General features: G+C 44.3%; 1 protein-coding gene across 1 annotated transcript; it reads left to right on the forward strand.

The window, feature by feature from the left end:
• The first annotated feature begins 5,109 nt into the window (after window positions 1–5,109).
• Window positions 5,110–13,657, forward strand: Vim (vimentin). The gene is made up of 9 exons (XM_008833894.3): window positions 5,110–6,121; window positions 6,729–6,789; window positions 8,916–9,011; window positions 9,096–9,257; window positions 9,678–9,803; window positions 10,922–11,142; window positions 11,573–11,616; window positions 12,383–12,468; window positions 13,295–13,657. The coding sequence occupies exons 1-9, from the start codon at window positions 5,559–5,561 to the stop codon at window positions 13,334–13,336; spliced, it is 1,401 nt and encodes a 466-aa protein (XP_008832116.1). The 5' UTR covers window positions 5,110–5,558; the 3' UTR covers window positions 13,337–13,657.
• Window positions 13,658–17,000: the final 3,343 nt, after the last annotated feature.

The raw sequence follows: 17,000 nt of genomic DNA on the forward strand, positions 1-17,000 counted from the left end.
TAGAGAAGTGGGAGGGCTGTACAGGATGAGAAAGGAGAGAAAAATAATGTGTAGGGGGTGTGAAAAACCAAAGGGAAATGTATCAGTTCAAAAACCTCCTGAAAAATACACATACAATATGTATATGAGTGTATGTGTATAGCTGAAGGCTATATAACAAAAAACACAGTGCCAGGCAGGAGAACCCTTCCTTCGAGTTGTTGGTCAGGGCACTCTAGGAGACGCCCAAAATAATACAAGATATTGCCACAGCCCTTGATTGCTTCCCATAACTTGAAGGCAAGACCCTGTTGTTGAAGACAGGACATATTTTGGACACAAGACTTGGAGTAATCAAGCTGGAACTGACCTGGAAGCCTCTCCCTGAGGATTATCTCTCACGGTATCAGAGGATACTATGCAAGCTGCCAAGGAAGGAAGCAGGTCAACGGTCCTACCCATTTGTAAAGCCCAGTTAATACAACAATGACTGGCTCAGAAAACTGTCTCTATTGGTGCAGTAGTGGCACTTTTATTTGGGTGGGGGGGTAATAAATAGTTCTCTAATTGGACTTATGGTCCTCTCAACAGGAGAGAATTCATGTGTGGCACTGTAAACATAGCTGAATACACATGGCTGGAGAGATCATAGATTCTAGAGAAACACCATCTTTGTCCCATCTCTAGACCAATGTAATTTCTTACTGTATTATAAATATGTATCCTTATATTTACAGGCAAGTGTACCTCTCACAACTCATCAAAGAAGCTTCTTTTCACATCAGATGGAAACTATTACAAAGTTCCACAATTGGTCAAATGCAGAGAATAAATGTCTATGAGGTGCCCAACCCTAAATGAAACTCTATAGTGCAATCTCTACACCTAAGACTCAGGGAACATAGAAAAACAGGGGCAGAAAGAATATTAATGCACCTCTCAACTCTCATCAGCAAAGTTTCCTCATGCAATGGCTGATGATTGCCCTAGAAAACCACAGTGGCCAAAGTGCAGAGGCTGCAGAGTGTGTGTCCCTAGGTAGCACAAGTATATCAGACCTCTGCCACCCAGGGCTCAGGAGGCATTGTGGAAGAGGGGGTGGAAAGACTGTAAGAGCCAGGGGTGGTGGATGACCCCAAGGAAATAGTTTTTCAGACAGCTGGGAAGTTACTCATAAGAACGTACAGCAATGGTGACAGCATGGACTATACCCACACAAGTTCAAACCAGACAAAAACTCAGCAGAGAAGTGGGGAAATGGGCAAGAAAGCCCAACCTTGGCTGAAAAGCTATTGGCAACTGATGACTACTGGGAGAGGGAGAGTTCGTTTTCTTTAAGAGAGTGACACTGGATAATTTGACCAGGCTCCAGTGGGTGGATGCATACTGAGGGATATTTGGGGGCACAAGGTTGGCTTGGTGGGCCTTAACATACATGGCAAAATGTATGAAAATCAATGGGGAGCTATGGGAGATGCAGATAGAGGAAGGGGCCTAATATGATCAAGATATATTATATGAAATATACCAAAAAATCCATTTTTGGAAGTTGGGGAGATCAATTGTATTACTTATTATTATCTTTATTACTATGTTGTTTAGGGTTTGCCATGTTCATAGCATGTGGATTTAAAAAAATATTTATCATTTTTATTTTACTTGTATGTGTATTTCCTGCAAGTGTGTAGGTGCATCCATGTTGTACAATGCCTACTGAGGTGTGAAAAGGGGTGTTGGATCCCCTGGAACTTGAGTTACAGATGGTTGCTGGCTGTCATGTGGGTGCTGGGAATCAAACCTGGGTCCTCTGCAAGAACAGCCAATGCTCTTAACTTTTGAGCCATCTCTCCAGTCCCAGCCTCTTGATTTTAAATATATTCTGATACATAAAAATTACATATGTTTATAGGATGCTATATAGTATCTCCACCTTTTTTTTTGGTCTTTTTGAGACAGGGTCTCCTTGTAGCTCCAGCTGCCTAGAACTCACTCTGTAGACCAGGCTGGCCCCAAATTCACAGAGGATCCACCTGCCTCTGCCTCCCGAGTCCTGGGATTAAAGGCGTGCACCACTATGCCCAGCATCTCCACCTTTTTAAAAGCTTTTTTCTTTTTTGTTTTAGAGAGGGGGCAGGGTTTCTTATAGGCCGGGCTGGCCTCAAACTCACTGTGAGGCAGAGAATGGTCTTAAACTCCTGATTATCCTGCTTTCACCTGCGCCAAGTAGTAGGATTACAGGTAGCACCAATATGCCTATCCATTTTTATCTTCCTTCTCATTTATAATATCTACCCAGAATGATCTGCTGCCATCCTCTTGATGTGGCCTCCTGTAGGAAACTTTCCTAAAGCTTCCATAGGCCACTAAGCTCCTGTCTTCGCAACTGCCTGGTTTGTCAGCTCCAGTTGTCCAGTTCAACTGACATGACCACAGCTTGCAAATTCCAAAATCACTGTTATACTTTAGACATCGTAGTGTTTATGCCTAGCCTGCAAATCATATGACCATGCACTTGTTTGTATACAAGCTTGCATCACACATAAGTCCAACATTTAAAAATACTTCTAAGATAGGCTTTCATAGCAATCAAAAATAAATATGAAAACAGAGAAAGCTATGTTTGTAGACTGTTTATTTTCAGAAGCAAGTAGCTTCTATGTACACAGATAGCATCGACAGCAGAATTATGGTGTTCAGGGGCACTCATCCAGTCACACTGATTTCCTTCTCTGGTGAACATCACTCTGGGTAAAGTGCTGAATCTCTCTCTCTCTTTCTCTCTCTCTCTCTCTCTCTCTCTCTCTCTCTCTCTCTCTCTCTCTCTCTCTGTCTCTCTGTCTCTCTCTTCCTGTGTGTGTAAACAAACTATTTCCCAAGTCTCAAGCATTCTCCACAAATAAGTAAAGTGTCTTTGTAGCTTTCACTTTTCTACACTCTACAAACCCTGCAACTTTGAATTGTAAGGCTCCATTGTACCTTGTATGTGTGTACACAAATAAACACACTCATATGCACACTTTTATCTATTACAGAGACATCAGCAGACATCAACCTTAGAAGGAGGATAGCCATAGATGTCCCTGCGACTAGAGAAGGGGACAGGTGTGGGAGAGGGGGTCACTCCCCTAAGGTGTTGAGGAGGGCCAGAGCTATAGCAGAAGTTGTCACAACCTGAGGGATTTGCTGTGGGTGCCCACATGGCACATTGCCACACCACACAAGAACCCTGTCCTAATTTTCCATAGTGAGTCATTCAGCAGGAGTCCCCTGACAACAGCACTGCACTGCCCGAGGATCAACATTCCATGTAGGAGGAAGGGTCACCTCCCTCCTCCCCATGGGGAAATCACTTTTCTCACCCTGAGGGCTCCAGGCAAGCTCACAATGGTGACATTTGCTGAACAGTGGATTGAATAAAGGGCTCTCAGTGCTCAGGATGGTAACGTGAGGCAAGGGCTAAACCAGGAATGCTCTCTGGGAAGGACCCACAGCCTCAGTGAAACAGAGAATACAGAAAGCCAGCAGGGACTGCTGGGCCCCAGAGGGTCCTGCTGGCTCAACCTTGGCAACATTCCCTAGAACTAACTGGGATGAGGTAAACAAACTATTGCCTCCAAGAGGCTTGAACCAGAGAGCTAGCAGAAATCCTTCACGTGGCTCTATGCTATTTTTCTTAACTGACAGGTAATCTCCAAGCACTCTCTGCCCCCACCCCTAAAGAAACCCCACAGAACCTTTCCCCCCCTTGGAATCTATTTCACAATGCTTTTGCAATTAATTCTTTCAGTATTCCAAAAACACAAGTACCCCCCCTCACGCCCCCCCCAAAGAACTGATAATTCCCTAGCTGCAAGAGATCTGGTTTGCTTTTCCTACTCTGTCTGCTTTGGAGAAATTCAGGACCACTTAGTCCTGCCTAGTTACTAACATCAAAACAATGGGCATTGAGTTAACTTTCCCTCTCAAAGGTGACCATGCTGAATCCAAACACCTCCTGCATCTTTTTTTCCGTGGACAGTTAGATCTCCAACATCAAGTCAGATTGCACAAATTCTTGTAGATAATGGGATCTGTGACGTTGTCCAGATAAGTCACTAGACTCCTGTCCTGTGCCTCATTGTTTCAAAATCAACACAAACCTATTCCCTCCAAACACTCTATTACTTGACTTACTTAACTGCCTTTCATTTAAACTCATACATCAAACTGGATTTTTAAAAACAACGCCTAATTAATTCTTGATTGTCTCAGGTTATAGTTTAAGGACTTCCACTAACAGAAAAAGGAGTGATCATTAAGTTTGCTTTTGAAACTACCAACGCAGTTTCCTCTTTCACCCAGAACTTTCAGGTCCTGCTAAGCTTCGGTCGGGTGTGGTTTCATGCCCGGAGGAGGAAGAGCAATAAGAGAACCAAGGGAAGCGCGGGAGGGAATTTAGCAAGAAAAGCCTTTTTCCTGTGAGTTCTCCATGGTGATGGGGGGTCAAAGGGGCGGGTTCCGTGGTTCTCCCAGGTCTGCAGAACTTTTTTGCTAAAGAGAATGCGGGCGCATTGGAACAAAGCCAGACTTTGGCTAGTTCTTAAGGACTTAGGAGCGCTCCGTGTCTCTCCATAGCCTGACGGTACACATCGGAAGACTCGCCAAGATCAAAGTTGGTTAAAAACTTGGAACAATGTGGTTGGAGCTCTGGGAGCCTGGAGTCAATCTCAACTAACGGTTTCCCCTGAACCAAAAACCGCTACATCTTAGGCTCGGGGCGCCATGAGTCACCGCCCTTGACTCAGCGACCCCACCCCTCTCTTCTAGGCTTCCCTGGGGAGGCAGCAGATAGTGGGCCTCTGGAGTTGGGCCGAGTCCGTTAGGTCCCGGAACAGGACGTCTCTGAACAAGCATCTACAAGCACTGGTGCGCAGGACCTTGAGCCTTGTCTCCTGGTCGGTATGCGTTCCCACCCTGGTCCCCAATCTCGAACCCTCTTTGTTTCTCTCTCTCCGCCTTCTGATCTGCTGGATCCCTCGCTCCCCCTCTTCCTGCTCCCTCGCCCGCGGGGTCTCCCCACCCAACCCCTCCCTGCAGCCCGCAGCCCGCAGCCCGCAGCCCCGCCCCTCCCAGCAGACGCCTCTTCCCACGCCCCTTTGGCGTGGGGCCAGGGACCACTTTGCTCCACTTTCCGGATCTCCCCTTTCGCCCACCACGCGATCCCCCCTTTCTCAGCACTCAGGGGTGAACAGAACTCAAGCCGTCACCAGGAAGGTCCTAGCCCAACCCAAGAAGTAACGGGACCGAGCCCGATGGGGCGGCCCTGGAGGAAAGCTGGAGGGAGCCCTCGCCCCAACTCCCCTCCCCCTTCCTCACTTCTTTCTGGGTCCCCATTGGCTGGCGCGCCCAGAGGCTAGGATGGCAGTGGGAGGGGACCCTCTTTCCTAACAGCGTTATAAAAGCAGCTCCCTTGGCGGGGTCCAGTCCTCTGCCACTCTTGCTCCGGGGACCCTGTACCAGAGACACCTCAGCGCTTCCACCGCTCACATCGCCGCACCCTCGCTCGCTTCTCCGAGCCGGTCAGTGCACCCGCAGCAGCCATGTCCACCAGGTCCGTGTCCTCGTCCTCCTACCGCAGGATGTTCGGTGGCCCCGGCACGTCCAACCGGCAGAGCTCCAACCGGAGCTACGTGACCACGTCCACCCGTACCTACAGCCTGGGCAGCGCGTTGCGCCCCAGCACCAGCCGCAGCCTCTTCTCGTCGTCCCCGGGTGGCGCCTATGTGTCCCGGTCCTCGGCGGTGCGTCTGCGGAGCAGCATGCCCGGAGTCCGACTGCTGCAGGACTCGGTGGACTTCTCGCTGGCCGACGCCATCAACACCGAGTTCAAAAACACCCGCACCAACGAGAAGGTGGAGCTGCAGGAGCTCAACGACCGCTTCGCCAACTACATCGACAAGGTGCGCTTCCTGGAGCAGCAGAACAAGATCCTGCTGGCGGAGCTGGAGCAGCTCAAGGGCCAGGGCAAGTCCCGGCTTGGGGACCTGTACGAGGAGGAGATGCGCGAGCTGCGGCGGCAGGTGGATCAGCTCACCAACGACAAGGCCCGCGTTGAGGTGGAGCGCGACAACCTGGCTGAAGACATCATGAGACTCCGGGAGAAGTAAGGCGGCGCCCACGCGAGTCGTAGGGCCGTGGGATGGGGGTGGGGGGGGCTGAGGCCCGCGCAAGGGCTGCCACGCCCTTGGGGATGTGGCCTGGGCGGTGGCTGTCTGCCCTAGTCGGGGTGTGGGGGGTGGGAAGGGGGAGCAGCTCCGCCCTGAAACTACACTTTGCAGCTAACTTTTATTTCTGGACCCCACTCAGTACCTAAGATTTCTTAAAAGCACCATGTTGTCTGTATTTGAGGCCCTTGGACATAATTGGAGCGCTTCCTCTAAACTTTTAGAAAGTTTCCTAGCCGTTTCTAGCTAACAAGCGGGAGGAGGAGATGGGTGTGAGGGACGCTAGACAAAGGGATTCCGGAGGTTTCTGGATCCCAGGAACCGGGACTTCGCCTTGCAGGGCTAGGCGAGGACCTTGGTTGTCTTTCTGCGCTGTGCTGGGGTTCCCTCAAACACCTGCAGCGGTTCCACACGCTGCAGTACTGGTGTGGGTGGCGGTGGCGCAGCAGCTCTGGTCTCGCGGCCCTGAGACGTGGTGGTTGGGTGTGGCCGCCCCACCCCTGGCGGTTTCCCAGTTTCCCTTTGGTTAATGCGCTGCTGCTTCAGATTGCAGGAGGAGATGCTCCAGAGGGAAGAGGCCGAGAGCACCCTGCAGTCTTTCAGACAGGTTTGTAGACTCGCCTACCTGGTGCCGCCAGCGGCCCAGCCCAGCCAGTTCTAAAAGTTACTTCACCCAGATTCCTAAAGTGCAAAACTTCATGTCTGTGTGCAAAGCCCCCTGGTGGCGGAAAGTCTCCAGATAGGAAAACTCCATTTAAGCCATTCCGATGACGATTTGCAATTTTTTGCTTTGTTTTCTGATTTTTCTTCCCAAAGAAACATTCCCCCTCCCTTTCACTCTTTGTTTTTTGCAAATTTTGACATTTTGAGTTCGAATAAAGTTAGATTTAGAATGTGCTTTGTGAAAGTCAAGTTGGCTAGCTTTCACAAGGTCACAAAAGGCAGATAGCTCAGAAATTTGAAACATAAATTATAGGGCAGGATGAGAAACTTAGTTTAACTGGAATTAAGCCAGGTTTCCTTTCTTCCCTGGAAGTTCTGTTGCTGCATAAAAGTTAGCTGGAAGATCACTATGCAGAACTATTTTGTGATCTAAAAAGGCTGAAAAGGAGCCATCTGTCCCCGCGGCTGAAGGGTATTAACGGTTTCTAAGGGCCTCACTATGGAATGTAGATACGGACTTTCCGGCAAATGTGGTGGCTCTGGACAGAAATAATAGGAGTCTTTGTGTTCCCAGAGCGGCTTTGCAACAGGCTACATTCTTATTGAATATGGAATGATGTAAGCACCATTCTAATTGGACACAAGAATTTGCTGACATCCCTTATCTAATATCTGGCCCAGACTTGGGATATGTGATGTGAAAAGTTCTTAAAACCACGGTCATTTGGAAAAGCCACTCCTCACTGGGCTTTATACTTACAATACTCTCTACACAAACAAAAAATAAATCCTAGGCTGAAGAATGGAGTTTTATGTGAAAGAGGGTTTTTTTTTTTTCTTTTTTTCTCCAACTTTAGATGTTAACATAAAATTGGAATCCCTAGACAGGAAGCTGGTCAGCATAGTTTTACCTTCAGGAACATTTGCTGGGTTTGGCTACAAAACACTCCCAAATGAATAGCCTAGGATAACATTTGAAGGTGAAACATATTTGCACACTTCATAAAAGCACAACAATGTGAGATTCATTTCAGTCACTGAGCATTTATGATTCTTGTCCCAGCAATGTTCACCACAAAGGACTGAGCTAATATACAACATTAACATTCTTTATTTATGGGTTAACTAAAATGGTTTCATTTACTTAAATGGAATATTCCTTTGAACTTTTTAAAAGAGGACAGTCAGGTATCTTTTATAACTTTCTGGGGGCTTAATGGCAAACAGAAGTGAATTTTCTTATTCAGCTTCTTACTATTTTTTATTTTTTGCATGAAGATGACAGAAGTATCTCAGTGTTCTGACTGAAAGGCTATACATTATGCTGCAAATATAATTGCTTGCAGGAAAAGAAATACAAATATTCTCAAGAAGTAAATTTTTAATTGCAAGAGTGCACTTTCTGGTTTGCAATGTATGTCTGTGTGTGTGTCACATCGGTGCAGTGACCATTGAGGCCAGAAGAGGGCATTGGATCCCCTGCAGCTGCAGTCACAGGTAGTTGTGAACTACTCAATGCGGCTCTAGGAACCAAATTGGCGTCCTCTGGAAGAGTAGCAATTGCTCTTAACTCCTGAGCCATCTCTCCACCCCCATCCCCTTTTTAAAGATTTTGAAGCTAAATTTTCATACTATATGTACTCATGCAGGCATGAAGTTGTGACATCTGGTCAACCACTGCCATTATAAAATTACAAAAAAAAAAAAAAAAACTCCACTCATTTAAAAATAGAAAGTTGATTTCAGGTTTAAAAACTAATACTGGGACTTCATTGGCAAAAACTGTGGAGTCAGTAATAACAGAATTTGCTTTACCATGTTGGTGTACAAATATTTATTTTTAACTTCTCAGTTACCACAGTACAACACAATGGCTCTCGATTCAGTCTTAGAGCTAAGGAAGCATATCAGAAGTAGCACTAAATGATTTATAATTAATTTATTCAAGGGTCTCAAAAATTGTCAACACCTTTTCTGTAGTCAGGAGCCTAGGTTCACGTGGTTAATTTTCAATGAATAAATGAGAGAAGACATAGACTTAAGCATCCTCCATATTCTCTCTTCAACTAGGATGTTGACAATGCTTCTCTGGCACGTCTCGACCTTGAACGTAAAGTGGAATCTTTGCAAGAAGAGATTGCCTTTTTGAAGAAGCTGCACGATGAGGTTCGTGGACTCACTTTCAGCAAACGGAAGCGATCAAGTGACATCGTGTTGTTCTTCTCTGACTTCTGTCTGTTCTTTCCTCAGGAAATACAGGAGCTTCAGGCTCAGATTCAGGAACAGCATGTCCAGATCGATGTGGACGTTTCCAAGCCCGACCTCACTGCTGCTCTGCGGGATGTCCGCCAGCAGTACGAAAGTGTGGCTGCCAAGAACCTCCAGGAGGCAGAGGAATGGTACAAGTCGAAGGTGTGAAAGGATCCAGGGGGGCTGGAACAGAAACACTGTGAAGGCACCACGCCCCTCCGTGATGCTTTCTTTAGCTCTACTCCATAGCTGGCTTTAACTTGCACAGACATCATTGCTCCAGTCCCCTGTCACTCACGATTCCTGCTTTAGTACAGCAAGCTCCACTTCCACTAACTGCCTTTCACCCTATTTAAAGAAACCCTCAACACTATGCTCTAGTCCTCCTCCATTTTCAAAAAAGTGCGGCAAACGCTGCTTGAAAATAGTCACGTCAGCATTCCACTTCTCATTCTTTGCCTTTCCAAACAGACATTTAGACATAGTCTAGAAAACACTTGAGTCAGAACCAAGATTGCTTTTCCTAGGAGAGTGAAAAGACATGGAAATGAGCAACCTCCATTTCTGGTTTCTTCCTGACAGTTTGCCGACCTCTCGGAGGCTGCTAACCGGAACAATGATGCCTTGCGCCAGGCAAAGCAGGAGTCAAATGAGTACCGGAGACAAGTGCAGTCCCTCACCTGCGAAGTGGATGCCCTTAAAGGAACTGTGAGTACTGCCCAGAAGCAAAAGGGGAAAATGAAGGACTCAGCCCCACTCTGATGACCAAGTTAATGATGATACTTGAGCAAAAACTACATTGAGAAAAATTTATAATGTTATTCAAAGAAAATGAGTCAGGAAGACAGTCCTAAAAATGACTTGGTAGATATCTTGAATGTCTTAGCTTACAAACGATATTGCTTGCAATAAGAGGAGCTTTGGAGCTGGGCACAGAGGTACACTTCTAATCCTAGCATTTGGGAGACTGAAGCAGGAGGATCATAAGATCAAGGTCAGCCTGGGCTCCCAATCCAGATCTTATCTCAACAAAACAGAATAAAATATGGGACTTGCTTCTTGTACTCTCCACCCAAAGTTAGAGTGGGAACCTGCCATAAAGAGGCCAGGTGTGGTGGTCCACACCTTTAATCTAAGCACTAGGGAGGCAGAGGCAGGTGGCTCTCTGTGAGTTCAAGACCAGCCTGGTCTACAAAGCAAGTTCTAGACCAGCCAGGCCTTCATAGTGAGACTTTCTCTCACAATGGAGAGAGAGGGAGGGGGGGAGAGAGAGAGAGAGAGAGAGAGAGAGAGAGAGAGAGAGAGAGAGAAGAGTAGGGGAGCTATTGCACATGTTTGTAAGGTTCTGGGGATAGCTGGGTATTCTAATTTGACTTCAGTTGCTGTGACAAAACACTCTGATCCATACCAATTTGGGGAGGAAAGGGTTTATTTGGCTTACATCTCCCAGGTCACAGTTCATCACCCATGGAGCCCAAGGTAGGAAATCAGGACAGGAATCTGGAGACAGGAACTGAAGCACAGACATGGAGGAAGGCTGCTTACTAGCTTGCTTCCCCAGCCTGTACTTAACCTGCTTTCTTATACAACACAGGACCATTTGCCCAGGGGTGATACAGCCCACAGTGGGGTGGGTCCTTTCACATCACTCAACAATCCAAAAAAAAAAAAAAATACCCCACAGACATAGCCATAGGCCAGTGCAATGGAGGAAATTACCCAATTGAGGTTCCCTCAACCCAGGTGTGTCAAGTTGACAATTAAAGCTATCTAGCACACTGAGGTTTCTGGGAAATCACATCAGAAGCTCTTCTCCCTCCCTGCAGAATGAGTCCCTGGAACGCCAGATGCGTGAAATGGAAGAGAACTTTGCTGTTGAAGCTGCTAACTACCAGGACACTATTGGCCGCCTGCAGGATGAGATTCAGAACATGAAAGAAGAGATGGCCCGTCACCTTCGTGAATACCAGGACCTGCTCAATGTTAAGATGGCTCTTGACATTGAGATTGCCACCTACAGGAAGCTGCTGGAAGGCGAGGAGAGCAGGTGGGGCCCACAGACTTAGTAATACCTCCTCTTCTCTCTAGATACTCTGCCACACATTCTGTTATTTCATTTACTCTTTAGAATGTTTCTTCGGTGGAGCTCCTTTCTTTATATGTGAAGGACTTCATGTTGAGAGGAGAAGTCAGAGCTAATTAATAGCAGAGCTGAGATTTGAACCTACAGCTTGCCAAAGCCAATACTTTCTCCTCTAAAATTCCTATAGTCCATTCCCCTGTGAACAGATTGCTTGCAGTGTTTTAAGTGTGCTAATGAGACCAACCATGCATAGATGTTTCTGAAACAAATCTCGAACAAATGAACTGCAAAAGTAGATTTTTCTTATTTTGATGAAAACAAGACCTATGAAAATTTGTTCCTTCTTGAAGTATCATTTTTCCAACTATTTTCTCTGTTTTTCTCTTTTTCATAGGATTTCTCTGCCTCTACCAAGCTTTGCATCCCTGAACCTGAGAGGTAAGCATATCACTTCCTTTTATGAAAAATGTCCAGAGGTTATAGTCATTCTTTTTATGATGAAACACTCACTTTTATATATCTGAAAAATTCTATATACGAAAAATTCCTGTGACGCATCCAAATTTTTCATTTTTATTGCAGTTTATATTTCACTGTACATATTGTTATTTTTATGTAGTGCTAAGAATTGAACCCAGGGCCCTGAACCAAGTGCTTTACTGCTGAGCTATGCTCCGAACATACTATCCCTAATTTTCTTTTTTGTAAAATTTTTTATTTATTTTATGTGCATGAGTGTTTTTTTTTTTTTTTTTTTTTTTTACTGCATGTATATAAGTGCACCGTATACATGCAGTGCCTGGGGAGGCCGAAAGAGGGCATCAGACCTCCTGGAACTGGAGTCCCAGACAGTTACTAGCCACCATGTGGGTGCTGGGAACTGAACTCGGGTCCTCTGTAAGAGCAACCAGTGTTCTTAACTGCTGAGCCATCTCTCTAGACCTCATCCCTAGTATTCAAATTTAAGCATACTCTTGCATTCCATACCTTGTTAAGTGCAAACTCCAGTTTGCTTCTTGCTAATGGAATACACAGTGAACTAGTATCTCATCCTGAGTAAGGTGGTATTAAGTGTATGTTGGTAGGATTATTGAGGAGTGGGGCTTTAAACAATTGAAAAAAACTTAACATCGACATGCTTTGGATAAAATAGTTGCCTTATAAGCTTTCTGTTTTACTCATTTGGGCTTGCTTCTTTCTTCAGAGACTAATCTGGATTCACTCCCTCTGGTTGATACCCACTCAAAAAGGACTCTTCTGATCAAGACTGTTGAAACCAGAGATGGACAGGTTGGTATCTTTTAAATAAATCATGGGAAAAAAATTATAAAAAGAATAACAAAGTAAAAGAAAAGTAGTCACTTTAGATAGGCAGTGACTCCATTTTAATTCATTAGTTTGCGTATCAGGTACAGGTAGCTAATTTGAGAGACTCCCATTGCACTCATGCCTAGTGGAAAAATGGGCCCCAGTCTCACCAATATGCAGATGTGACAGTGAGGTGTCAATCTTCCTGCACTCCAGCATCACTGATTATCCGTGGTGCTCCATTTGAAGTAGGAGTGAAATTTCTTTAAGTTACTTCCTTGGTGAACTTCATTAAACTATTTCATCTAATGACTGGAATGAATATCAGGGATGATTTCCTCCTGGACACATGGTCCTCTTTTACTGACTGTCACTCACCTCTTTATATAGTACAAGCATGTGGCATATGATCAGTTCTTTGTTACCTCTCCATGCCAGGAAAGAAATGGTTATGGTTAATAATAATGACCAATCTTAAGCTTGCACAAAAATATAAATGCATTTGCCATATATTTTAATATGTCTTAGTTGTTTTTGAATCTTGGCACTTGGGACGTGCTTCATAAACACAGCTTTTTGAAAGGTTTTCCTTCGTTATGATTAGATAGTCAGATTGCCTGCAGAGGAAGACCATCTTGCCTGGGTGTCTGACCCTCTTCGCTAAGACACTTGCCATGAGGAATCAGCATAACTGACTTGCTTAATAAATTCTGTTTGTGTAGGAACATTTTTCTTTACCCTTATTTATGAGATAAACTTTTGAGTGTAGCATTATATTTGATTTGACTTTTATTTCTTTTTTTAACAGGTTATCAATGAAACTTCTCAGCATCATGATGATCTTGAATAAAATTCGCACACATTCAGTGCTACAATACAGTACCAGCAAGAAGAGAAAAGAAATCCATATATTAAGGAAACAGCTTTCAAGTGCCTTTCTGCAGTTTTTCAGGAGCGCAAGATAGATGTGGAATAGGAATTAGCTCTAGTTCTTAACAACCGACACTCCTAAAAGATTTAGAAAAAGGTTTACAGCATAATCTAGTTTACAAAGAAGTCTTGTGCTAGAATACTTTTTAAAAAGTATTTTTGAATACCATTAAAACTGCTTTTTTTTCCAGCAAATATCTGACCAACTTGTTACTGCTTCAATAAATATTTGGAAATACTCTTTGATGCACTGTTTATTTTATAATATCTGAACAATTCTCTGGTTCTAGTGGTTAATTTACCACTAAAATCATGTTAAGATTTTAAGTCATAAATTCAATGTATCAGTTTTAAGCTTAATCTTTTTAGATAGAGACCATTTGCTTTCAATTATTTATTATTTTAATTTAGGCTGGATATGTGGATTAATGGTAGAGGTGTGCTTACATGCACAGACCCTGGTTCAGTCTTTACCTCACAGATACACATTATAATAGATGCTATACAGGTCTGGGGAGATGACTCAGTAAAGTGTTTGCTACACAACCCTAAAGATCTTACTTTGGATCCACAGCACCCAGTAAAAAATAGGGTATGGCAGTGTGTGGCTGTAATCCCAGCACTAGGGAGGATCCCTGGGGACTTGCTGGCCAACCAGTCTAGTCAATTTATGAGCTCTAGGTTTAGTGAGAGACTCAAAAAGTAAAGTGGGGTGTGATTAAAGAAAAAGAAAACACAAGATGTCAATCTCTCTCTCTCTCTAACATAGATGTTATATAAATGGTTCCCAGCTTACAATAGCTCAACTTCCAGTTGCTGCATTCACAATGAGGTCAAAGTGATAGGCATTCAGTAGAAGCTGTATTTTGCAGTGTGTTATTTTCATGGACTGGAGCCCCAGGGCCACAGGAGATGTTGGGCAGCGGTAGCTAGCCAGAAGCAGCTCCCATTCAGCCATATGATTACAGGGGAGACAACAGCCAGTCTGCAGTGTAATGTGTTGCTAAGCTAGGATGCTCAGTAGGTTAGGTTTCTAAATACATTTTCAGCTTATTACATTTTCAGTGTATGCTGGGCATGTCAAAACATAACCCCACTGTAAGAAGGGCATCTATAAAAGAGAAGCATTGTATTAAAATATTGACAGGTCTCTGTGAATCAGCTGGATCCACGCCCATGAAGGATTCCAATTCTAACAAATAAGCTTCCTAAAATTAAAAATGACGACTTTTAGTGCATACAGAATGTGAATATCACAAATTCCACTGTGTGAGTTAAAGCATCGTGCAGTGGCCAAGATGCAGAGGAACTTCCAGGTGTCACGGTGCATCCCTGTAATCCCAGCACTTGGAAGGCAGGGGTATCCCCTGCCATGTCACAAGTTCAAGTCCAGCTTGGATTGTGGGACACTGCCTTTAACAAATGAAAAAGATGCAGAGGAATGGAGCAAGTTCCCAAGTTCAGTTGATGAAACTGGACTGCTTTCATGCATAAATATATATTCTATAAGAGATTCCTACCTATATGTCTAGCTGTATACATATAAAGATACTAAAAAAAATTTACAACCCATCATTCAAGTCTGACCCCTGCAGCCATCCCAAATGTTATTCAAGCTGGTGTCTATGGTAAAGACATTGTGAGTGACTTTCATGTTTGAAGAATGAAACTAGTCATAAAATAAAAATTCCTAGCTTTTCCTCTGAGGAAATGAGATCATTGTATGTGAATCACATGTTAGAACAATGCCAGCTCAACGTGCGTAAGGTTTCAAAGCCTGAAACAATAGGAAAGCAGTCCTGAAAAGCAGCCTGGAGGCCGTACAATGAGAGCTGGACTTAGAGATGTGGATAGAACTGATGTAAAGAGAGGAGGGAAGGTACTGTCTGCAGGAAACAGGGTTGCGACTGTTGATAGTGTGTGCTCTGGAATGGAAGTCTTAGGGTACATTCTCGCACTCCTTTAAGCTTCTAATTCCCATAATATTATCACTTCCTTTTCCTTCAGGACTAATATACAAGAGGTACTGGTTGTAATTTTGCTTTGTTTGCATCTACTTCTCCTGGAGTTGCTGAGGGAATTCACTCAAAGCCTTGCCCACAGGCAGTGGAATGAGTTGTGATTTCTATTGTGGCCTAGTTATGGGTACTGCAGGAGTAGAGAAAGCATTAGCCACTAAAGGCACAGTTTATGCCTTTCATATCATCACTGTGTGTGTGTGTGTGTGTGTGTGTGTGTGTGTGTTCATCCTTGACAGTGGGAGTTACTACTCAGGTACCATCCACCTTCTTTTTGAGACAGGATTTCTTACTCTCTGGAATTTACCAAGAAGGTTAGGGAAGCCGGCCAACAAGGCCTAGGGATCCATCTGTTTCTGCGTCCCCAGCACTGGAATTAAAAGTGAACCACTGCTCCCAGCTTTTTATGTGGGGATCAAACTTAGATCTTCAGGTTTACAAGGAACACTGCATCCTCAGCCCTCAGCACAATTATTAAGAATGCCCCTTTCTGACTCACAAAATCGCCAATTTAGACAACAGATGGCACATGGTCATTGTATCTCCACAATAATCTAAAAGGAATGGGATCTGTAAAATGCCTGGCTCTCTTACATCCCATGTTACAACAACAGACATGTCCAGTGGTAATTGACATGGCTGGTAGAAAACAGTGTTTAGGTCCCTAAGGACTTCTGAAAGTCTGGGTTTGGTGGCCCATGCCTGTAATCCTAGGACTGGGGAAACAGGTGCAGAAAGGCTGCTGCAAGTTCAAGACCAGCCTGAGAAAGAGTAAAAGAAAGTCAACCCTATGTGTATCTCAAAGCTATACAGATCCTCTTCTGTATTGTGGACAAGAAATATGATGGCATATTACTGTCCATGCTATTACCAGTCATTTTATGTCAGCAGATTTGTAATGACTGAATCATGTCTACAGTATTGGAAAATAATGTAAGGGTGTTTTAAAAGAAATCTTTCTCTCCTTTACCATTTGGCACTGTTCTCCGTGGCTCCTAACCTCTTTTCTCTGTCTCCTCTTCCCTCTGTGTACCACCTTCAGCTTATGAGAGTCACCCTGGGACTCCCCTGGCCACATCTTCATTTACTTCCACTTACATTACCCTTTAGTATTAAAAAACCTTTAAAGATCAAGTCACATATTTTGCAGGGGTTGAGAGGGACCAAGAGAGCAAGGAGCTCTGCAGCACACATTGAGACTCACAGCTCCCAGCCTTCAAAACCCCTACAGCTCTGTGGAATAATCACATCTCAGGAATGGGGACATGCAGAGAGGGAGAACTGGCCTCCCTTATCTGTGACTGTCAGAAATTAGACCTTAATGGAAAGCCTCGCAGGAGCCCATCTCATAGGAATTCAAATCTCATTAAGTCTTCTTTTATTTTTATCTTTAATTATACTGTTAGCATTTTCCTTATCTTCTACTTTGAAAAACTAATAAAAAGAGACTATGTTCTCACCACCTAGGGTGAAAGCAGAAATTAATGTTTGGTTCCTTTATGTATTACATTAATCCAGGATTAAAGGAGATATTAAAAAATCAGGGGGTGTGGAGAAGAAATGATG

This window comes from Nannospalax galili, unplaced genomic scaffold, assembly GCF_000622305.1.
Source record: "Nannospalax galili isolate Female #2095 unplaced genomic scaffold, S.galili_v1.0 scaffold976, whole genome shotgun sequence".
NCBI lineage: Eukaryota > Metazoa > Chordata > Mammalia > Rodentia > Spalacidae > Nannospalax > Nannospalax galili.

Excerpts from the sequence above, each read along its gene's own strand:
- Vim (XM_008833894.3), top strand. The coding sequence starts at position 5,559 with ATGTCCACCAGGTCCGTGTCCTCGTCCTCCTACCGCAGGATGTTCGGT. Across the intron at positions 9,258-9,677 it reads AGGAATGGTACAAGTCGAAG|TTTGCCGACCTCTCGGAGGC; the intron begins GTGTGAAAGGAT and ends TCTTCCTGACAG. Across the intron at positions 11,617-12,382 it reads TGCATCCCTGAACCTGAGAG|AGACTAATCTGGATTCACTC; the intron begins GTAAGCATATCA and ends TTCTTTCTTCAG.